A 23,573-nucleotide genomic window follows, 5' to 3' on the forward strand; every position below is an offset into this window, starting at 1 on the left:
GATTTATGAAAATGGCAAACCTTTGCACTCTGTTTAATTCAAATTGTTTACAGCATCCCAACTTTTGGGGGGAATTGGAGTTGTACACATTTTTCTAAATGTGTGGTATGCCTTTTACCCAAAATGCTTTCATGCATGTAAGTTATCTGACATTCAGATTGTAATTGTAGCTATCCATTTCCTATTGTGATGCCATATGGGTATCTGTTTGAGACAGGGCCTCATGTAGCTAAGGAGGCAGGCCAGTGCGTTCCCTTGTGGGAGCGATCTAACAATGACTGGGTCATTCAATATGGTCTGAAAAGCTTCAAATTGAATTCTTTCCATATCTGTCTGTGTGTCTTTCTCAGAGGACAGGTATTCAGACCACATTATTTGTTCATGCCTTTTCATCAGGGACTAATGGCTTCTTGTCTTCTGCTTTGCTACAGTTAGGCCCAACAGTTTCATTTACAACCCTAGTCTTTAATTTTATATATTTTAAAACTTAAAGTCATTTCAAAGTAGTTCAATCAATCTTAAATGGTTTTTTTTTAAAAATAAGTGACTGGTTGATTATGTCTCTAAACCTGGACTACACAGTAATATGAAAGAAATATTTAGAAGATAACACTGATGACAACAAATAAAAAGTTTTCCTTCTACCATAGGAGAAATTATTTTTATGCTTCTTCAAGCTAAGTAGTGGTAGCCTTAACAAGTATATCTGACTGACTTCAGTCACCACTTTAGCTAACTGGTTTTATCCACCTCTTAACAGTAAAACCGGACCCCCCTGAGCGCGTGATAGCGACTCCAATCCGTTTCAACCCCCGGAGATTGGAGGTGTCCTGGCATAGCCCTGCCACCTGGCCTGACATAGACACTTTCCCTCTGAAGTACTTCCTTCGATACCGACCACTCATCCGAGAGCAGTGGCAGCATGTGAGTACCACTCTGTGTGTGTGTGTGTGTTAACATGTGTATGTCAAAACAACCAGTTGTTTGGTGGTTATTCTTGAAGATCTTGACTATAAAAAAAACAATGAGAAGAGATAAGATCTACAGTATGAAGTTTTATCATGTATATTTAACCAGATGCCATCATATCACTTGAGGAATGTTGTATCCTGTGGAGCTCAAAATATCAAATACCTCAGTGTCGTCTTTTTATTTACTTATCTATTTTCTTGTACTATCTGGCTTTTCTTTCTGTTTGGTGACAGCTATGAGGCTGATTTCTCTGTATGATCAGAACCCTTACCCACACAAGGATATGTTCAGAAAAAGACATCCAAAGGGATGCCTCTGAGAACGGTTTTGGTGAAATGATCCAAATTGTGGCTGTTAGTCTGATCCCTGGTCAGACATATATAATTGCTCAGCCGCTTTGGTGTATGTTACTGTATCCAAGTATTTCTTGTGGGTTCAGTTCCCAAAGGGCTCCATATAGTAAAAGCACATGTGTCCACTGTAGGATTCCTGGGATGAAAGCTCTGTCTACCAAAGTCTAATGTTGCAGTGTTATTATCATTCATGTCAATGGTTTGGTAAGGTGTTGCTCCAAGAGCTCGGGTTACGGACTCTCAAATGAAATCACACACACACACACACACATACATGAATCACAGATCAAATCTCTTCTATTTCAGTTTTTATTTTGCTAATTTTTCCCCTGTTTATGTCCTTCAACACCTTCTTTTGTCTCTGTCTTTGTCAGCATTTTTTTCTCCCATCTTCACAGTGTCTCCCGCTTCATTGTCACAGTACTGAACTTTACTTGGTTCGAGCTACAGTGCTGAAACTTACATGTATTTTCTATTTTATTTAATTATTTGGCCTCAAACAGAAATTAAATAAGAGAGAGAAGAACTGACTAATTCTCGCTGTAAAACTGCTGGTGTATGTTTGCACAATAGAAAATGTTTTTAACTGCAATGACATGCGTCCACATTCACATTCAGCCATGTCTCTCACACAGCAGTTGGAATGAAGAAAGTCGTAATAAGGCCTCCACTGTTTGTGGTTTAAAGTGATAATTAAACCTGACACACACTCAGAGTTTTCTTTCTCCCCTCACCGCTAATCAATCAGTATGTGAGCTGAAGCATATAATGAAAGGTGGGAAACCTTAAGTCAATATTTGGATTGGGTAAGGACACATCATTTGGAAATTGCATAAATACAATTGATGACAGCTGAACTTTGCAAGGTCTTCCATTTCTTGCTCTGTGAGTTGACGAATCTCTCTGCTATGAGGTCTTGGTTTTTTGTTTTCATAGCTGTGTATGTGTGTGTGTGTGTGTGCGTTTTTGTTTTTTGTTTTTTTTTTTATGGGAGATTTCTCCACATATCAACTGTGGACCTGTGAGTACTTTATAGCTAAGAATCTGCTCAGTCGTACCTGAAGTAATCCAGGGTTAACAGTGTTGGAGAGGCTGTAAATCACATAGACAGTGTGCAAGCTGATGGATGAGTTCAATATTGGTCACTGTGTATTGAATTTGTATAGATGTAATTCACCTAATTCCTCCATTAATAGCGAGATTTATCCTAATTATTTCAAGAACACTCCTGTAACAGATGTTTCATTATTTTTTATTATTATTTTTTTTTTTTTACTTCAGAAAAAATAAAAAGTGGATAAAAATTTGCCTTAACCTTTTAAAACCCAAGGTCCCCCAGTTGGAGGACATGAGACCAGATGGTGCCAAGCTGTTTGAGCCCTCATCTGAAAAGTCTGTACTAAAACTTTTACTTTTGTTCTGCTTCAATTTATCAGACTTTGCAGGGATAATGTGCATATATTGTAGTATTATTTAAAAGACATTTAGAGCTACAGCAGCATCATTCCAAAGGGATTTTCATCCTCAAAGTGTTTGTTTTTGTTTTTTTTTTTCTTCTTCTTCTTTTCCTTCGGTGAGTCCTTTTCATATATGTTATGTTCCATCTTTATTTATTAACAAATCTCATGTGTTCCTTTTGCTGTGACTTCAAAACTATTCAAATAGACCCTTTTTTAAAGTAAATACTGTACTAAAATATTTTAGACAATCCAGTACACGATGATGTGCTTTAAAATGATGGAACACATACAATTCAAACAATTTGTCTTGGTAATTGTAGCTTATGACTCGTTACTGCCTTTAGAAAGGATCAGTGTAATGCTTGTCTGTAGTAGCACTCTGTTAAAGAAAACATTTGGATGGAAAATTACCAAGCTGTCACATAAATCATTAAAGAAATCTTAATGAGGCTGCTAAAATAAGACACATTGCTCATTGGCCCCAAATATACTTCAATAAATATAGCCTCAGAGGTTAATTGAAGTGGTTAATATTGCTTAGGAATTTACCTTTGATGTGGTTAGACGGCAAAGCTGCTTGAGAATGGCTTTCACATGTAACATTCTGAAATGTGTGTTGAGTCAGATATGAAAGCTGTGCTGTGATCAGAGTCATCTTCAGAGGAAACCATCGATCGTCTCGAGGAATGAAGGGATGACGGGCCCAGATACTTAAGAGTGATGGAGATTCAGATGGAAGCAGGAAAATGAGGAAAAGTTTTGAAGTAGAGATGAATGGAGTGCATCAGTGAAGCAGAAGGGGTGTTAATGGATAGCAGACTCTGATAGATAGCATAAAGCGAGACAAGAAGTACATATAAATGACACAGGCAGTTACAGATGCACAGATGCTTTTGAATATAAGTTAAAGACAAAGGTGACAGAAATATTATATCCTGTAGAATCCACATTTGAAAGGATATAATGTCAGATAAAGCACATAAGCCTGAGATCACATTACTTGATTATGGAAACTGACAGCACAATGAAGTGTGGGTGAGAGGAAAATAGAGGAGCTGGCATATGGGGAGCAGTGGGATCAGATGTATGGAGAAAAGCTGGTGCCAGACTGATAAATGAACAGAAGTGTGAGACAGATGAAAGAAAAGAAATCTGCTTTTAAAGTGAAGTTCTTTAAGTTATCACTTACTAGATGTTTGAAGTTTGAGGAAGATGCATAAATGGGTTGAGGAAGGAAAAGAGAAGAATGATACATGAAAAGAAAAATCACTCATAAAGTAAACAATGCGAAGGTAAAAGAGAGAGGGAGATCTTTACCTCATAAGGACCAGGTATACCAAAACTATAACACAGATAAAGTGATCTTTTCATGGACTCACGGGGGATTTGTGAACTGAAGTATTACACTGCAAGGATAACACAAACATTTTGTTGTGTACGCGACATAACTGGTGAAATTATTCCTCCGCTTAAAATTATTTCACCCCTGAATAAACACAAAATAATTTAATGCCACATCATTCACACTTACAAAGATAAAATTACATCATAACAACAAAAATCCATATAAATAATCATCTAATGATGTGTTACGGATGAACTCACCACCTTTTTTTTTTTTACCTTTTTAGAAAACTCTAACTAAAGATTCACAAAGGAAAGGCTGAAGCTGGTAAACAATAGTACAAGGTAGATCTTTGATCTCAACAAGAAGTCTGATGTTTTCACCAAACACCAAACTTCTCCCCCACTTTCACACGTTGCCTTAGAAGTTTCTGTTTGTGATCCCACCTGATTGGGTTTATGTTCTCTCTTTTATAGGAAACTAGAAAAATTAAGTGTATGTTAATATTAAATGTTGAAGTGTTCTTTTACAGGATAATGATTAAAAAATAATAATAATAATTGCTTGGAAGACTAATGTTGTATAATAGGCAACATCCATAAGAAGGATGCTGAAAATGGAATTCTCTGTGTGCATTAAATGTTATTATTTAACATCCTGGTCCTAGGCAAGGCAAGACAAATTTATATGTATAGCACATTTCATGTACAAGACAATTCAAAGTGCTTTACATAAAACATTGCAGCAGGGTGCAGAAAGCAAAAACAAAGATTAAAAGTCCCAACTATTTAATCTTAGCTGCTCCTTTAGTCTGCTATACCTTCACTACTTCTTTATTTATTATGCATGCAAGTCAGTACAAGGTAGTTACTACTCAAAAGAATAATCAAAGTTGTATTATCGTGTTTTTTGTCTTTTTAGGTATTGTTTGTCAAAATTATGAGAGGGTTTTTTTTTCTTTTCTAATTTATTTTGTAAGGTTAAGTGAACTTGTTTTATTTCCCATGGCTTTGTTGCGAAGTTCCCTCACGGAAATGTGAGCTCAGACTCTGACAGCAATCAAAACAACAGTCCAGTTACTGCGATAAGAGCAATTTCATATTGCTCAATATTCTCATTTTAGTGTGGAACTGCATCTGTTATTCTGTAATTACCCTTTGGATATGATGCTCCAACTCTCATCAGCTGAAAACACACACATTGGCATGCAAGGAAATATATATATGCAGTTTGGTATGCACAAACGTTAACACATTGCACGTGCAGACACTATAATTACAGAGTCTAATATGCATGCACAACCCGGCCAAGTTCTCTTACACAAATGCATGACTGCTCAAATGAAAGCAACACATTGTGTATTGATAATATCAAAAACAATCAAACATGGAGAAATAATACACTACATAAAAATAATATTATCGCTGCTGAGTCTTTGGAAAAGCCTCAAAGGAAAAATGGTTACATTTACATGGTTTTAAAGACCACATACGCAGTACCTACATTCACACACAACAGTATATTAATGATGGTACAACATAAAATCCTTTTGATGTGAGATACACAAACACTCAGAGAAGCAGTGGGACACAATAAGCTGAGCAGCCAGAGCAGAGAAAAGAGGCGGTCTTAAAATTCTTCTTCTTTTAATCTGTGTCCGCTTGACCAACACAGCTTAACCTTCCATTCATTTATTTATTCCACATATTTTCTCCTTTGTCCTCCTGTCCGGCATCTCATCCCTCTCCCCATCCTTCTCCCACTTTCTCCCCCCACCTCACTTTCTTTATCTGCCCCTATCATTTTTGTTCCTCTTTTTTTTTCTCCTTTGCCCTCCTCCACACTTTGATTCCTTTAATATATCGTTCCACTTTGCCATCAGTCTTCTCATCTATCACCAGCACAGGAATGTTTCGACTCATGTCTGCACATGTTTGCCAAAGTCACTCTTATCATATGAGCACTTAAATGAATCAATGGGGACCCAAAGCTGTGTGTTGTGTGCTTGTAAAATTTGCTGTAGTAACATAAATCTGTTTGCACAGACATGTTTGTGCACTTAACCCCCTTTTAACTATTTTCCATGTAATGGAAAATATTAAATCTTTGGTGAAAGTTTAAGTAAGTTGCGGTTAGGATTAGGGTAAGTTTAGAGGTTAAGTTAAGTGTCTAGAAAATATATGTCAGTGTAATGTTCTTTGAAGTATTATAAGGGCACAACACTTTGTGTCTGGATTCATTTATAACGCCTTCCCAAAAACAAACACAGCATGCACACCATCATGGAGGTCCACAGCATTTCTAGTTGTGAAACAAAAACAAAAATGTGAAGGGGGGGGTGGAAACTTGCATAGATACCACCTCTCCAAAGTCAATACTTTGCAGAGCCCTATACTGGCAGAGATAACAGCTGCAAATCTCTTAGGGCAAGTCTTTATGAGTTTGGCACATCAATTCACTGCAATTTTTTTGCCCATTCCTCAGATCAGCTCCAGCTTCCTCAAGCATGAAAAGTTCTGCTGGTTTATAGCACTCCTTAGGTTAAACCACATGTTTCCAGTCAGGCTTTGACTAGACCATTTCGAGATATTAAAATGTTTCCCTTTAAACCATACGAGTTTCCTTGACAGTATGTTCAGGGTTGTCATTATGCAACAACATAAATCTTCTTTCTAAAATCAATGTTTAGAAAGAATGAGTTTAAGGAAAATGTAGGTTTTCCACAAGAATTTGCATGTATTTGGCACCATCCATTATTTCCTCAATTCTAACCCGTTTCCCAGGCTCTACTGATCAAAACAATCCCCACACCATGATACCACCACTACAACCACTGTGTTGTTCTTGTGGTGATGTCCCTTATGCACTGACTTTTTTTTATTATTATTTTGCTCACTACCCCATAAAAGGAAAGGAACAGCAGATGGATCTAAACACCAAGAGGCTCCTGTGTAGGAATTTATTTGGTATCATAATGTTTTGAGCACCAGGCTCTTCTTCAGACTACTAAAAACTGTGTACAGAGATGTTATCCTATAGTACATACTGGCAATGATACATCCTACTTGTTCATAAATGCAAATATATATATAATTATACATCAAACTACACCTCATACAATATATAGATGGCATTAGGGCCTGTGTTTGGATCGTGAAAGACTGGTTAATCAGAGTCCAGACATTAACCCCAGTGAGAATTTTTGTGACATGCTGGTGAAGATATGCACAGCAGTCCATTTTACTCATCATCACACCATTTATCAAATTACTTATAGACAAATTAGTGCAACTTTGAAAAGATATTAATGCTGTGACTTTGAATAGGCTTATCAAAACAACGCCATAGTGAATACATTCCCCAAATATATCACAAAAATGAAGAAATTCCTATATGGGAGCCCTTTGATGTTCTGTTCTGTCTGTTCTTTTTCCTTTTTCCATAAAGCCCATCTTTGTAAAGTTTACAGCTTAAAATAGTTCAAAGTACAGATACTCAAATCTCTGTTGTGGAGCTTTGCAGCTCCTTCAGAGTTACTTCCAGCCTCTGTTACCTCACTGATTAAAGTCCTTTATGCCTGGTCTGTGAGTTTTGGTGAAATAATCTTTCTACTTTCTAATAATGTATTTAATGATGCTCTGTTGAGTTATTCATCATCTTTTAAATTATTTTTATAACCCAACCCTAATATGTATTCCTCCAGGACATTGTTTACTATTGCAGATTGTAGGGCTTTTTATAAAAGCTGTATTGATTCTAAGGGACTGTTTTTCTTTTTATTTTACTTCATCAATTTAGACTATTCTGGACTATATGAAAAAGAAATATTATCATGCCAAAGAGATGCTACACAAACTAAATAAAAGGTTATTTAGCTCAGCCTTGCATACATGTCAGAAATGCTGAACAGTGTGTAGGATTAACCTTGCTTTTCTTTGGTTTTCATCTTTCTTTACTGCACATATTCTCTTCATGGCCCTGTGAAATCATACCTCTGTGTTTCCTTTTCACCTTCTCATCCCACCTTACCATGAGCCCCCACTTTTCCCTCTCTCAGCAATCTGCTGTTTTCCCATCGCTTTCTCATTCATCCATCCATGCATCCTTCCACCCATGCATTAAGCCACCTGTCTAACCATCCATCCCTCAAGCCAGCCATTTACGGGTGCACATGATAAATGTTTAGACCTTGTTTGGGGAAAACATCCCATCTAAAGGACACTGCCAGAGACAGATCATTTATCAAGCCCCATCGTTCTAACGCACCAACATACTGAAGAAACACACACAGCAGATTCAGTTCTGTCACAGTTGAAAGTCATCATCATTAAGCTCTGCTGTCAAAGTACATTACAGTTGGTTTTAGTCTTTTACATTTTTACATTTACTCAAAAAACGTTTTGCACAGATACACTCAGAGTCCAGTAACCATTATGAAATGTATGTTCTCCTGTTACTACATAGTTTGTAAAAAGGAGTTTGGATAAAAAGAAATAATAAAATAAAAAAAAAAAGAATCTGAATCTCAGATTCAGGTTTGGGTTTAAATATTTTAGCATTTTCTATTTGTGGTGCTTTAGATAGCTTAACATTAAAGAGTGAATGTAGATGAATGGGATCACTGCCCTCTGAAATGCCTCTATTGATTTCTATATCACCATGTCAGCTGTCATATACTCACCCCTATGTGCTCAGAGTCATCATGTTCATTCAACACATACATCTCATACATCTTGTCTTAGATGTTAAGTTCATTCCATCATGGCTGACAGAATGAACTTAGCAGGCACCAAATGACACTTATCTCAACAACTTGTTGAGGGTTTGTAACATTATTCCTGTTTTTCTTGTTTTGATTCAGTGACAGTCTGTACTTAAACTTCAGACAAATATATTCTAATGGTTTAACTGTAACGTTCCAGGTTCATTCTTGTATAAATGCTATGTAAATGCAGTTCATTTATAGTATAAATAATGCATTCATGCAGCCACTATCAGCATAGCATTAGCATCTTTTATGACTGCCACAGATGTTAGAGCAATTTTTGTTGTGCTATTAAATGACAATGCATGCAGCAGTGGAATACTGTAAGCCTCATTTGTTCCAGATCCACACTCAAGAGGGATATACAAAAAAAAAACAAAAAATATTTATATTTTTTGGAACATAAAACAAGCTTTGAGTTGTTATAGTGTAGGAGGTATAAGGAAGTGAATTCAGATTTCACTTCTTCTTGTCATGTCATTTTTTGAGAAGCCGGCATAACAGAATAAAGCAGACTTAATGTGGAGTCACTTCTGCTGCTGTGTTGCTGAAATTACCTTGTGCCTATAAAGAGCGTAAAGCCTAGCTCAGGATTTTTGATTGGCTGGGAGGTTTGGCTTCCTTTTACAGTAATTGCTGCTATGGCAATTGGGGCTTCAAAAAGAGAAATACTGTTTGAGAAATTACCCCTGGACCGAACATTCGTGTGTGTGTGTGTGTGTGTGCGTGTGTGCGCGCACGTGAGTGTGTGTGTTTTCAAATGGGTGGAAAGCACAGTGGAAAAATGGGAGCTGTCAGTCAGCCTAATGAGACCAACCTTCTCAGTGCACACACACACACATATACACACGGTGCGCCACTGGGCCAGTGGAAGTGCCATATAATTGGGTTTCCTTTCCAGGACAACAGACATGCTCACTGGATTAGATCTGACCACCGACGCCAATTCCCTCCATGTCTTCTTCTCAGTGCTTTTGCATTCTGACTGTCTCATCTGCTTCCAATTTCCCTCTTCGTCTGTCCATCCACTTTTATCTGCCATGTCTGTTTTCTCCTAACTTATCTTATAGTCCTATGTAGAGAGTTGTAGTGCATATGTAGTTATAGATAATATATACTGCAAAATAACTGCACTGCATAATTCCATTTTACAAGACTTATTCGACCACTTTTAAGACCTCCCATTGTTAATCATAGAAGTCAGTTGAAGTTATTTCTTTCTTTTTGTTTCTACACATCACAATGAATGTGTATTTGAGATGTTTTGAGGTGAGATTAAACTTTATTGATCATTGAGGGAAAGTAATTTGAAGATTTTGCAAGATTTAACAAAAGTACTAAATGAAATATGTGGAAGGCGCAACTGGTGAAAGAATGATTAAAAGTTGCACAAGTAAGAGGACAGACGAGGAAAAATAAAGGATTGGGGAGAGAAGAGAAAAAAGGGCCACTTGCTTTTCTCACAGTTCCTTATCCAGTCCCTGAGGAATGTTCACATCTCTTCTCTTTGCCCCTCACATTGTCTGGATTTGTGTAGAAGCTCTTTGGGAGTGTGTTTGTGTGTGTGTTACAGTGATTCGCTCTGTGTGGTGTGTGTCTGACAGTGAATTTCTAAGACTGCAGGCAGGCCAGTCAAGCACAAGCCTTCTGTATCTCTGAGACCACTCTGTTGTAAGTTGTGCAGAATGAGGTCTGGCATTGTCCTGCTGAAATAACCGCTGACTTCCTGAGAAAAGATGTTGGCTTGATGGCTCTTCAAATTCCTGTAAATTCCTTTGCATTTTGTTATTTTCCCACATATAGAAGTCATTCACGTCATTGGCAAAGACGCACTCTATACGTCACAGATTCTGAGTTTTGAACATTTTGCAGGTAACATTCTGATTGGGCTTTTCTCATCTTTGGCCTGTAGATTCATACATCCATTTTTTTCCTTCCAAAAGCAGCTGAAACATGAAGTCATCTGACCAAAGAGTGTGTCCACTGTCTTTCTGCTCATCTGAGATGAACTTATGACCACAAAACTTTGCACACAGAGTACATACATGGCTCTCTCCCTTTGTAATGAAGTTTGAGGTTACATTCAGATTTTACTTATTAACAACTTGATTGTCAAAGTATGCACACAGTAAACTGATACTAAATACAATCCACAGAATCTAGCAACTTTTTATAAAAGGTAATTAGCTTAACAAGATCGCTAGTTCTGTAAACCGAGCTGGCTTGTTGAGTTAGTAGGTTTGGTTCATGGCTCAGCATTAAATTAGGTCTAGTTGTCATAAACTCTTTGTTTTTTTGTTGTTTTTTTTGTTTTTTTTTCTTACTGTTGCAGACTAATTTTGAGCATTGTCAATAAATAACCCAGATCTGATGCAAGCTCAGTCTCCACGTGTTAAAGTTTCAAAGATGTGACTTGAGAGGCTAACAAACACGTCTCTGCCTCCAACTGAATACCTAGCATGTTTGATATTCTGGCGTAATCAGTGGGGAAGCTGTTGTGAGTTTGCTGTCACCAGGGATCTGTAGCCAATAATCAAACATACAACAGTATGAAGAAAAGCATAATGAAGAAACTACGACCTGCTAAGGAAATTCAGCAGAATTTGATTGAACATAGGTGAATTATGCTTCCCTGAAGTTTCCATCATGTTATAACTGTCTCAAGAGGGAAGTCGTGCAGAAAAACCAAGTTCAGTCTACAAGTGTCCTAAAAGCCCTTTTGAGCTTAGTAGTAGTTAACTATAGAAAAACCCATATTTGGATATGCACATAATTTACAGAAATCTGCATTTTGGTAGCAATCGGCAGCAATGAGCTATCTGCATTTCTATGTCTGTGGTTAGGTTTACCTTAGCTGGTGACTAGTGGTTGTATCTGCTCTGTGAAACTCAGCAATTATCCCATGTCCAAATCCAGCATACCAGCAGTAACGGGAGACTTTTATCTCTGTGTCTGTTCTCGATGTTTACTGACCACATCAGCAGCTCGTAGGCTGATCACAAGAAGAGGCTGCCATTTCATGTTTGCAATAATTCATACTCAGACATTCATGTCTGCATGTGCTGTTTACATTAAGACGACATATTTTTATGCAAGAAAGTAAAAAAAAAACTGATCATTTAGTGATCACTTTCAGAATAAATAATTATGCGGTCGATCCATCTGGTAGACTCTTTATTGTCGTTTTTGGTTATTTATCCTGAATTGAGTGAAATGGTATATTTATTCTGAGTTAGTGGTACATGATTATGATGAGGTAAATATTTTGTTGTTTGGGGTGGCATTGTGTGTGTTTGTACAGCGCACTATTTCACTTTTAATCAACACTGAACAGATCAGCCAAGCAGGCACATGGGAAATGTAAATACACACTTTAACACACATGCAAAGAGGAACAAGCACATTTTCATCACTTCACCTCTTCAACACAACAGCAACAATGCAAAAGCTTTCTTTTTTTTATTTGGCATCAGCAGCAACAGCCTACCATCCATCTCTCTACCCACCCCTACCCTCCCTCTAGTACGGGATATTAAGTGCTGCTCACACTGCTCCCTGTTTAGCCACTTGGCATCCCAGCAAATCATCCATCTCCCTGGAAATGTTTATCTGCAAGCTGTTTACTCCATACACTCCTAATCACATGCACGTAACATGCAATTTACACAGATATTGATGCACCTCGTAGCATACGTGCACAGACGTGAAGGTAAAAGTGAGTGCAGACAAACACAAATGTAGGAGGGTATATTTTTCCTGAACTTGAGAACAAACCCTCACATGCACATGCACTGTAAAAACACGTACACAGATTTACGCAAACACGCAAAATCATGCAGATGTGAGCGAGCGGCTGAATTTCACAAGGTTTCACACCATAGACATTAGTATGAAATGCACACCCATGAACCCACAGGCACACACAAGAGCCAGTAAGGAATGCTGATAGAAGTAATGGTTGGATACGCTAGTTGGACTACATCTAAACAGTGGAAGATTTAACCTCAAAAGGCAGCACACATTCTGTTAACGCACACATTCCCACTCACATTATACACTGAAGTGTAATCGCACATGCAAACAGCTCTCAATGGGAACACTTAAGACACAGATGCTGGGATGACGTTGTTATTGCATTTCACTAACAAAATTAAGCCTAAATGTATGGCGCTCGGTTAGGCAGATAAAGTCTGAACTTCCTTCCAGGCAGGGGGCAAGGGGGAGAGAGACAGAGAATTTACGGCAGATAGAGAGAGGCTGTTAACATCGAGGAATGTTGAAAATACAGGGGTCAACTTTACAGAGTGGGTGAGCGATGAGAGAGAGATTACAGGAAGATGGAGGATGCATGGGTGCTCCAGGTTTATAAGAGGGTTATTTGTCAGGCTGACTACAGGTTTACATATCCTGGAGAAAAGGAGGGGAAACTCCCACCTGAGGCTTGGCCTCTGCTGGTGGTAGGCAAAAATTATACCGTGGTGTGAGGGGGGGGGGGGGGGGGGGGTTGATCAAATCACAGACTGTTTTGAGCAGCTGCTGGTGATATCAGATTACTACTTATACTGTCCATGGTCTCCATTTATTTTATGATGTTTGAAAGAGAAATACAAGGTGGAGGGTAAATTACTACATCTACGGCTGGCTGACACACACACACACACACACACACACACACACACACACACACACACACATATATATATATATATATATATATATATATATATATATATATATATATATATATAAGCATACATGAAAAACATAAGTCATACTGGTCAATCCATCTGTTGGACTAATGGTAACCTACAAATTTCCTTGGTATCTACATACTTGGGGCTTCAGAGTTTTTCACAGGGGCATTTCAGTCCAGTCAGGTTGGATGGTGATAACCTGTTGTTGTCTCTCCATAGAGACTCTCCTGAGTTCAAGTCCATATTCTTGACGGGGTCACATGAGGAATTTCTCTAAATTTTCTTAAAAACATTCTTCCATTTCCTTAACCAGATTGATCTGATGATCATTTTGAAAAAACATAGAACTTAAGTCCTAGCGTAGCATGTCTGTTGACAGCGATGGTGACTGTGATGGTGTTGATGATAATGATGATGATGTATTTGATATCTGTGCCATTTTCACCTCCATTCTCTATTTCTCCTAATCTTTTTTTGTAATATTTCTATTTAATTTATTTGTTTGTTTGTTTATTTGTTTGTTTATTTATTTTTGTTTGTTTGTTTTAATTCTTCTATTAAATGTTTCTTTTTCTCCCTGCAGTAACGTTTTTAATGTCTCATGTAAAGCATTTTGAGTTGTCTTGTATGTAAAATGTGCTTTACAGATAAACTTGCCTTGCCTTGCATCATCTCATCATCTCTGAAAAAGCATTCAGGTCCCTTTTGTCCAATAACTGTAGCTGTTGCCTTTTAATCCTAGGACAATTCTATCCATAATTTTATTGATGTAAAACTCTGATGGTTTATCTTTCTTTAAGGTTCTCTCACCTTCATAAAATAATTCTATCTCAGCCATAAACCAACTCTAACTTAGACTAAGGAAGGAATCTGTGTTTTATGCTGCTAAGCACTGTAGGAATGTATGACTTACGCTTTAGTGTTGTGATAGTTATCAATCACCTATTTTTGTATTTTTAAAGTAAAACTCTATAATGGACACTTTTAGTGTTAATTTTTTTGCCATCACTAGGACTTTCACCTGAATAAAAATTTCTAAACACTTCAATTTATAAGATAATTAGCTAATGTTGCAGAGTTTGAATCATCTTGATTACCACCAGAAATCATGAAAGCTTCTGTAATGTGTTGCTAATAGCTGGCAGATTAGCTGCTACAATAATGTGTAAGCATCCATGGCATATTAAATTTATTCATCTTTATCATGTGTGAGTTTAATGTCTACTATATCATTGTCTTGTTGGTATATTATAACATCTGTATGTTAAGTCAATGATATTAGATAGCCTCCAGCCCTAGATTAACTCAAAATCCCTCAATTGTGTGTGTGCATGTGAAGATGTATGTTTTTATCTCAGTTCATTGGTTTTGTAGACTGCACAAGGCAACAAGCATTCCTTAAATCATTTAATTCGACTTCAGCAAGCAAAAAAAGGCAGCAGGCTCCCACTGCCTATTTTTCCTTCAGCCTTTCAGACACAGGCCGAAGGCAAGCAAGCAAACACACACGCTGCACTAAACCGTAAATTACAGAGAAGCAGCAAATCATTCTCTCATGCACTCCCCTGTAACTCAAACATCTAGTTCATTCTCAGTTTCACTCTGCAAATTAAAGTGAGCACAAAAGGCTTCTAAATGTCGGCATGCTTTCAATGCTCTCCGGTTTTATCATTAATAATGCCTCTGAGGATTTCCCTGCATCTCTTTATGTGGTGTGTTTTTTTGTGTTGATGTTATAAAAGTGGAAAGTGCAAAGAGGCATCAGGCTTCAGTCAATTCATCAACCTAGTGTAAAACACCTTAAGGTTAAGAATCATGCTAAAGGGCGCACTGTTAATAAATGATCAGTGACTAAAAACTGCATACTGTATGACAGCTGGATCTTCCCACTGTAAATCACTTAAAGCTCAACCTAGAATTTCTATCCTGAGCACATAATTTATGGGTAGTGTTTCGAAAGGGTTGGACATCCGGACCAAAAGTTGACTTAGGACCTCACAAGTGCCCTTTTTAGCTACTGTAATAACTTTCATAATTCATGGTTTGGGAACATCTCATATCCTGAGGGCAATAGAAAGTACTCAAAAGTATGTCCAGTTTTCAAAAATACTTCCGTCTCATTCATAAACAAGGCTGCTTGGTAAGGAATTTCACTGATGTGCTAAGAAATGGTGGACATTGGTGGACATTGATCTTACTATAGCTCAAATGAAGATATTCACATGTGCTGTTTATTGATCCAAACTAATTAGCTTCTCTTATTTGTTGGTGGTTTAGGTGGAGCTATCTGACAGCACTTCTCATACCATCACTGATGCCTACGCTGGAAAGGAATACATCATCCAGGTGACAAGTTTCTTCTAGCGTACAAACTCAAAATGAAGACATGCTGTTGAATTAAAGGGTTCCAGAGATTAACTTTGACCATTTGTCAGAATTGAGTTTCTTTTTTCTTTTTTTTTTTTGTTCTTTACACAGTCTTGTGCTTCAACTATCAATGAATCCTTCTAATCTACTGAATACTCCATTATACCACTGTCCCTGCATTCAACAGGTGGCTGCAAAGGACACAGAGATCGGAACATGGAGTGACTGGAGCGTTGCTGTCCATGCAACACCCTGGATTGAAGATCCTTTGCCAATCACTTCCACTACTGAAGTGGACTTTCCCACTGGTCAGTCAAAGTTGTGACTTACTTAAGGCTTTGGGATCAAGTTTCTTGTGTGATTTCAAATTGTTGATATCCCTTCTGATGTGGGCAGTGAAGCAAACATACAGATGCTAATAAATGCATGAAGTGTGTAAAAAAATGCAAAATCAAAATAATCAGACACAAAGACAAGCTTATCTACAACAGGTCTAGAGACCTGGTGACGGTCCTTTATGCTAGATGCTAATATTAGATTGGTAGCATGATCACAGAGACAACATAAAGACCCTAATAATTAGCAGCTTTACTTTAAACCATGTTTACCATCTAGCATGTAGTTATACTTAGAGATGACTTTATGTGCAGGTTGAATACTAGTTATTGGAAAGCTAGCTGGCAGAAAGGGTCAGCAACAACAGGTTTTTTTCATAAATACTATGAAGCGCCTAATATGTTAAATAAAAAAGCAAAGGTAAGAAACACAGGCATATAGTTTTTATTATTTAGCACAAAGCAGCTCTCTATCCACTTTGACTCATGTGGATTCATTTCCAGAGTAAAAGAACCAACAGTATCAACATAAATCAGGAACGATTCATATTTCAGATTGTTCCACATATTTCTGATACTGCCCCGAAGTCGCAGCAGAATGCTACAGCATGTAGATGAGCATTTTGAAGCATCCTTACAGAGATTGCTAAGACATGTTCAAAACCCATGTTTCCCATTAACATTAACAAAAAACAGTGCTTCTGGGATTTTATTTTGTCCATTATGCAGCCTAAAGTGGGTGTACTAAAGTGGGTGTACGATCTCAAATCCAGCAGTAACAGGAGACATTCTGACTAACTTCTCCAGGCCTGCTTGTACCTATATGCATAATATAAATCTTCTCATTTCTGCAACAGATCAGAGACACAAGTTTATGCTAACACCCACCCAGTGCATGCAATCTCTTTTTCCGCATGTTGCAGGACAGAAAAAATAAATGCTCGTCAGATAAGCCGACAGACTGTGGTGCAAAATAGCATGAAGCAAAAGCTGCTTCTATATAATACAAAGAAATAAAACCATACACTACTTATATTTTTGTTGTATTATCATCTTAATGGACTTGATGCAAAAGTATAAGAGCTGCGATTTTTTTTATATATTTTAGGGATCCAGGGCTTTACAGAAAACATTCGGGGATACAATCAGATCCACAGTACTATATCTCCTGCCTACATCTGTTTAGAAGGAGATGTTCATATTACAGCCAAATTGATTGGCAATGCTCTGATAATTTAGTTACATGGTGTGTTCTGCATCCGTCCTTCAGAACTCTGGTATCAGAATGAGCCAAAAAATCATTTACAATCATTTACACTTCCATCCTGATTGTTTAAAAACCACACTCATTCAGCACAGTGATGTTCTGACTCCTCTGTCTCTTGCATGGTTATCAGTTAGACATGAGTTTTCAAAATGCACAAGACATATGAAAGTGTGAGACTCATGATGCACACTTTTCTCACAGAAAGTGTATGAAAATTTGCTGCCTTGACCTTTGATGAATTGTACACTAGAATGCTAATCTTAGAGAAGCATACTGGCATGCACAAATTGGCTGTAAGCAAAAAGTCCTGTGAAGGTGGTTGTCGGCAGAGTCACCCCACTAACAGGTCTGAAAAAGTGAAGTTTGGTGCAAATAAGGAAACAACTAAACACAGTGACCTTTGTATTTTTGGATAAATTGAAATGTATCATCTATATTTCTGTAACACTTTTTAGTTTTTATCACTAGATGTTTACCATTTCAGAGTTAACATTACTCTTTACGGCCAAGGTTATCGCAGTAAATTTTCTCAGCCGGTCAGGTTTGGACAGTAATTTTCTTTATATCAAAAGTAAGCACACTTTCAGCGTTTGATAGCCTTGAACTTTTATCACAGTTTAAACTGTAACATCCAGCAGCCTGGAGACATATCGACACACATCAGCCTGAGAGCTCGAACACAGCCTCAGGGGGAAAACTGTGCCATCTTTTAAAAAAGACTCACGTATTCCCTACAACTCCAAACTGGCTGTCTTACAATGCATGTCGTCCATGCATGTGAAATAATTATTTAGATCAAGTGAATGGAAAATGAATTACTTACACTTGTCCATATATAAAAACTCGTACTGACAGAGAATGAGAAGTTCTCAGTAAAGTCATCTTGTTGGCACTACTTCAGCATGTGGTAGATATCAGGGTTGATTGGCTTGTCAAGCAGAAGTCTCTAAATGCACTGATGATCCCCAAACTACAGGACATCCATTCCAGGGCTGAACTGCACACACCTTTCCGATCTAACTGGAATAGCAAAGAACAAACAACGGCAGAAGTGTTACGTGAGAAAAGTTGTGCTCCCTGTTCTTTGGCTACTGCAGTCCCTTATATCACAGAGTACTGATAACACCTGGAGTTGTTGCAACAGGCTGACACCCCCACCTGTTGGAAGGGAGCAAAAAACATGGCATAAGCATGAAGTGCTAAATCTATTTACAGGACCAAGTACAGGTAGAACAGGTAAAGAAGTGCAGAGTAAGTGGGAGTTAAGTATGTTAGAGATGTTTGGAGAGGTGGTGTTCAAGAGATTCTTAAATGTAGGGAATGCCAAAGCCGTGATAGCATAGTTCATTTCACCACTGGGGAGCCATACACAGAGTGATCCCACAGTTTGTGTAGGAGTTGAAGAGACAGACGTGCCTTGCAGGATCACAGCAGTTGAGGACAAGTTTCTTTGAAGGAGCAGGGTGAATACCTGGAAGTTTTCCAAAGTTGAACCTGGATAACCTGGAATGTTTTTTTTTTTTTTTGTTAGTTTGTTTTATAATCAATGCAATGAAATATGACTACCATGTTATGTCACCTGCTCTTGCAGATGCTTGTAGGGAAGTTAACACATGTCACCAAAGGATGGTCTGTTGCTCTGTTTTACAAAGGAGTCACAGAAAGTAAAAAGTTCTTGGATACCAGCAGGGGGTTTAGTTGCTATTCCCACTCAACTCATTTCATTTGTTTCTCAATGTCTAAGAGTCATGAGCAGCTTTAAAGGCGTACTTCTGCAACTTGGTGTATAAATTTAAATATTTTTGTTATGTATTGAATCTGAATCATATTGGCCTGTAGAAATTAAAGTAGTTGGAATAAAAACATAATAGTAATAATAACTGGTGGAGCAATAGCTCTGCAAATAGACCACATCTTTTCATCTTTTGGTTTCATCTTTATACAATATAAACCCATGAGGTATGGTGTTATAATCAGCTTTATAGTAATTAAGTAAATATGAAAGTCATATAGACTATTTCAGCTGTCTCTCAACAAAAATTCATACACTATTTTCCAAAAAGTTAAACTTTTTTTTTAAAGATGAGCTTTGGATCAATAGATAATGCTCTTACTCTCTATATTCACCATAGTTTGGTGCCTGGTGCTCCATATGAAGGTTTATTGACACTGATCAGGGATGTGGGAATAAACAAAACAGTACAGCCTTCTAACACCTACATGTAACCTCTTTTATTCGATATTTTGACTTTGTATGTAAATATGTATGAGCATCTTCTTTATTTATTGATTTTAGTTTGTTCAATAATAATACAGAATATGATCATTATGAAGAGGTAAAAGAATAGACTTAAATCCTTCCACATTCACATGTTGATAAGCTGTAAACATGATTTTTTTAGATAAGGAGAATCATAGTTAAAATATAATATACTTTACTGTCCCCACTGGATAATTAGTCTTGGGCTCGATGTTGTGCTCTTTAATTCCTTCATGATACAACAACAACAATGCAGTATCACACAGTTAATGTAAAAACACGACGTAATTCTTCTTGAAGTGAGTATGGCCTAACTTTATACACATTTTACACACGATACCTATTGCACATACCCCATACACATATTATACACACCCCAAATACATAATAAATACAAATAAAATAATTCTTTCTTAAAAAATTCTTTATCCCTAATTTGAAATATTTCAAAGACAAAAAAAGTTCACTCTATTTCAACCTGCTACTTTCTGGTCCCTGTGGCTTTCAGTTAAATTCCCCAACAGTTTTACAGTATGAGACTGACTTCTGTTGGTCAAGAACAGCACTGCACACAGATCATCACACACTCAGCAGTTAACGAGCTCTCACACACACACCTGGTTTACAAATGCAGGCTGGAAAATCACACGAACACACCCCATCCTCAAACAGAGAGAAACACCACAGAGCAACACAGTCCTCCCTTCTGATAACATGCAGCGTACACACACACGAACACTCAGCACACAGTGTATCATTCTTGGTCTAAAGGAAAGAACAGCAGGTTATTGGGATTCTCCTCATGCCTCTTCTCAATCCAGCTGCCGCCTCTCTGCTTCCCCTCCTGCTCTCCTTGTCCTCTTCTCTTTTTCCTCTGTCTCCCTTTTGCCTCAAGGTCTCTCTTTCCTTCTCCATTTCTGTTCTGCCCTACCTTTTTTTTGCTTCTTCCTATTGATCACTCACTTACTCCTGCCATCAAACACTTCATAACAATCTCTTTTGTCTTTGACCTTTTGCCACCTTTTTTCACCCGGTTTTTCTTACACATGTCACTTCCTGGATGACTGATTAAAGCTTTGTAGAGATCTCTGTGTAGCAGCTCCAAAGTCCCTGTTCATATCAATAAATCACTCCAGGTTTAGTTACAGTTGCGTCTCATGGATGCAGTGGTTACATCACTTTATATTTTGCATGTTTGCAGGAGTGTTTTGATGGAAATGTTTATTTCATAGAAACAAGAAAATATTGACTTAAAACTTGAGCTGCAGTTTGCAAACTTTGGATCAGCTAATCATTTAACTTAAAGGGAATCACAAGAAAACAGAAACAGGGAAAATATCTGATTCCCTGACCACAACCAAACCAATATGCACAAAAAGTTCAGTCAGAGGTGCCCACTCTCTTTCATCTGACCAGCTTGTTAACATATAAACACTGAGCAATATTTTCTGGCTGCTCACCCAAATTGTAAATGAACACACTTCCTGTGACTTATTGATTGTGTGGTTCCAAGTCTAAACACAGTTTTCCTCTTCCTCTCTTTTCTTGTCTTTGCATCTCATCTGCATCCTGTTTTTGTTTGTCTCAGTTTCTTACAGTAGCAGGTCACTTAAACTCCACAGAGAAATCACGGCTGCTTGTAGTTACGTTTCTGTCCTCGTTCCTGACATCAACAATCTGACTTCTCATGAAAACGATAGCGTGGTGACAGACATGACATTTAGCAGTCCCATCCTCTGTGATTGGACCATTGCTTAGCCATCACATTCCAGGAGGTAAAAGGGAGATCAGCTGAGGCTTTAAAAGGTTGCAGCCAACTGTACCGTCGGAACCATCTAAGATATAAGTTTCTGTCTCACTCGCTGTGTGAGACAGAAACTTGACACTGTCTAGCACCAAACGGCAAAGTTAGGTATCACTTCTTATCTGTTTCATGTCTGGTACTATTTATAAATGTTTATTTTCTGTTTCAGGACTTTGTGTACAAGTGCTTAATAAGAAGCACACTCTGTGTAGAAAAAACGTATCAGTGTTCAGCTCACAAACCATAGTTAAAAGCTGTTTAATATGTAAACAGAGGAAACTCACAAGGAAAGTTTTAATGCAGTAATGTTCCATCTAAAATGAGGCTAAGATTTAATATGGACTTAATGTACAGATTTAATTTTAGGGGGTTCATTGCAGCTCTTGTATTTGAGGGATACTTTTATTTTTAATGGCTCAAATGTAACTGGGCGAATTAGCATAACTATTGACAAAGTGTTCATTGGAAATACCTTGTTAAAAAGAAACCTTTATGAAACCCACAGATTTCCTCTTTCGCACTGCCTTGTCAGGCATTTCCCTGCATCATTTTCAGTTGTGGACTGTCTGTGAGTCTTTCTAAATTGCTTCATTTTGGTTTACAAGTTTGATTTAATTGGAAAATGTTCCATTTAGTTTCATTCCCAAAACGTATAGCCTGCTTTGACATTATGTTTTGGATGATTTTGTTGTCTTTGGTTGAATATGGCTGAAACACTTGAGACTGAAATCCACCTTTATCGTCTGTGACATCATCCATGAACACTTCCATAACACTCAGTGCCACTAAAACTAGTTTTACAGATAATGTTCAAATATAAGTCGTTCCAACTTTTCCCCATGATTTTATTCTTCCAGTCATCTTGACACACATTTTAATCCGACCCAAAAGAAACCCTTTCTGTTCTGTCTGGCCTTCTGTTCTTGAAGCTTTTAGACCATGTGATAATCTCTATTTTTGCTAAACTCTGCATTAGAAGACCTTTCTTTGTTTACCTCCTTCACTCAACAGGATGAAGAGGTTTTATCCTTTTATAAAGAAGTTTCTAAATAGTTAAGTGCTATTATTCTTAAACCCTTCTTCCAGTTTGAGTTTAGATAGCAAAAAGTCTGTGTGTTCAATATATAACTGGAATTTGCGTAGGTTTAAGCAGACTGGAACATAATTTGTGGCCAGCTGTAACTGTATGTGAAATTCCTGTCAGCTTTTCTTAATAAGTCATTTCTTTGTGCTGTAGATATTGGCTAAGTTAAAAAAGATTATACTGAGATGTCTCAATTCACAGACAAATAAGGCAACAGGCAGAAAAGGAAAATCTGATCTTTAAATGGAGCATCACACACCGTCAGGTGATAGCAGAAGCCGAGTTTATCATTTTCTTATAGCTGTGGTTTAGACTTGTGCAACCCAGAGACTCAGAGATCAACAGTGTTTACATAAACAAGCAGGGCATTTAAAGTTCAAGTCATCCAGCTCTTTTCCTCAGTGCAGCTTCTCAACTATTTCCCCTGGTTTTCCACCCCCACACTGCTGTTTATCAGTCCTCCCTCCCCCCATCATTGTCTTGGCTACTCTGTTTACCTGTCTTCAACTAGCTTGTTACATCGGCGTACACCCCATAACTGTCTCTCCTTGTCACTGGCACAATATTTCTGCATAATTTTTATTTTCTCTCCTCCACTCCAAGGCGCAGTGTTTTGCTTCAGGCAGGATGTATTGCACCGAGCTGCTGCTGAAGTTGTTAAATGCGCCCTAGTTCCCTCTTTCTCTGGCTATTTCACACCTGGCTGCTTCGCGCTAATATCTCATGCCTCCCAACCCAGTACAACACAACAGCCATTAATTGCAAGGAGAGGGAAATCATATACTCTCTCCACTAAAAAAAAAAAGAAAGAAAGCTGGGGGTCTCTGCTGAGTGGCAAACATCTTGCATGACTTAATATCTACCGTA

At 37.8% G+C, this 23,573-nt stretch overlaps 1 protein-coding gene across 3 annotated transcripts in view; it reads left to right on the plus strand.

Moving 5' to 3' along the window:
- cntfr (ciliary neurotrophic factor receptor) overlaps positions 1 to 23,573 on the plus strand; it is a 202,449-nt gene that overhangs the window by 171,736 nt on the left and 7,140 nt on the right. For all 3 annotated transcript variants that reach the window (XM_041969260.1, XM_041969261.1, XM_041969259.1), the window contains 3 exons: positions 761 to 924; positions 15,867 to 15,935; positions 16,144 to 16,264. In XM_041969260.1, coding sequence (XP_041825194.1) covers positions 761 to 924; positions 15,867 to 15,935; positions 16,144 to 16,264 — 354 coding nt within the window. The remainder of the gene's footprint in view (positions 1 to 760; positions 925 to 15,866; positions 15,936 to 16,143; positions 16,265 to 23,573) is intronic.

This window comes from Melanotaenia boesemani, chromosome 19 (genome assembly GCF_017639745.1).
Source record: "Melanotaenia boesemani isolate fMelBoe1 chromosome 19, fMelBoe1.pri, whole genome shotgun sequence".
NCBI lineage: Eukaryota > Metazoa > Chordata > Actinopteri > Atheriniformes > Melanotaeniidae > Melanotaenia > Melanotaenia boesemani.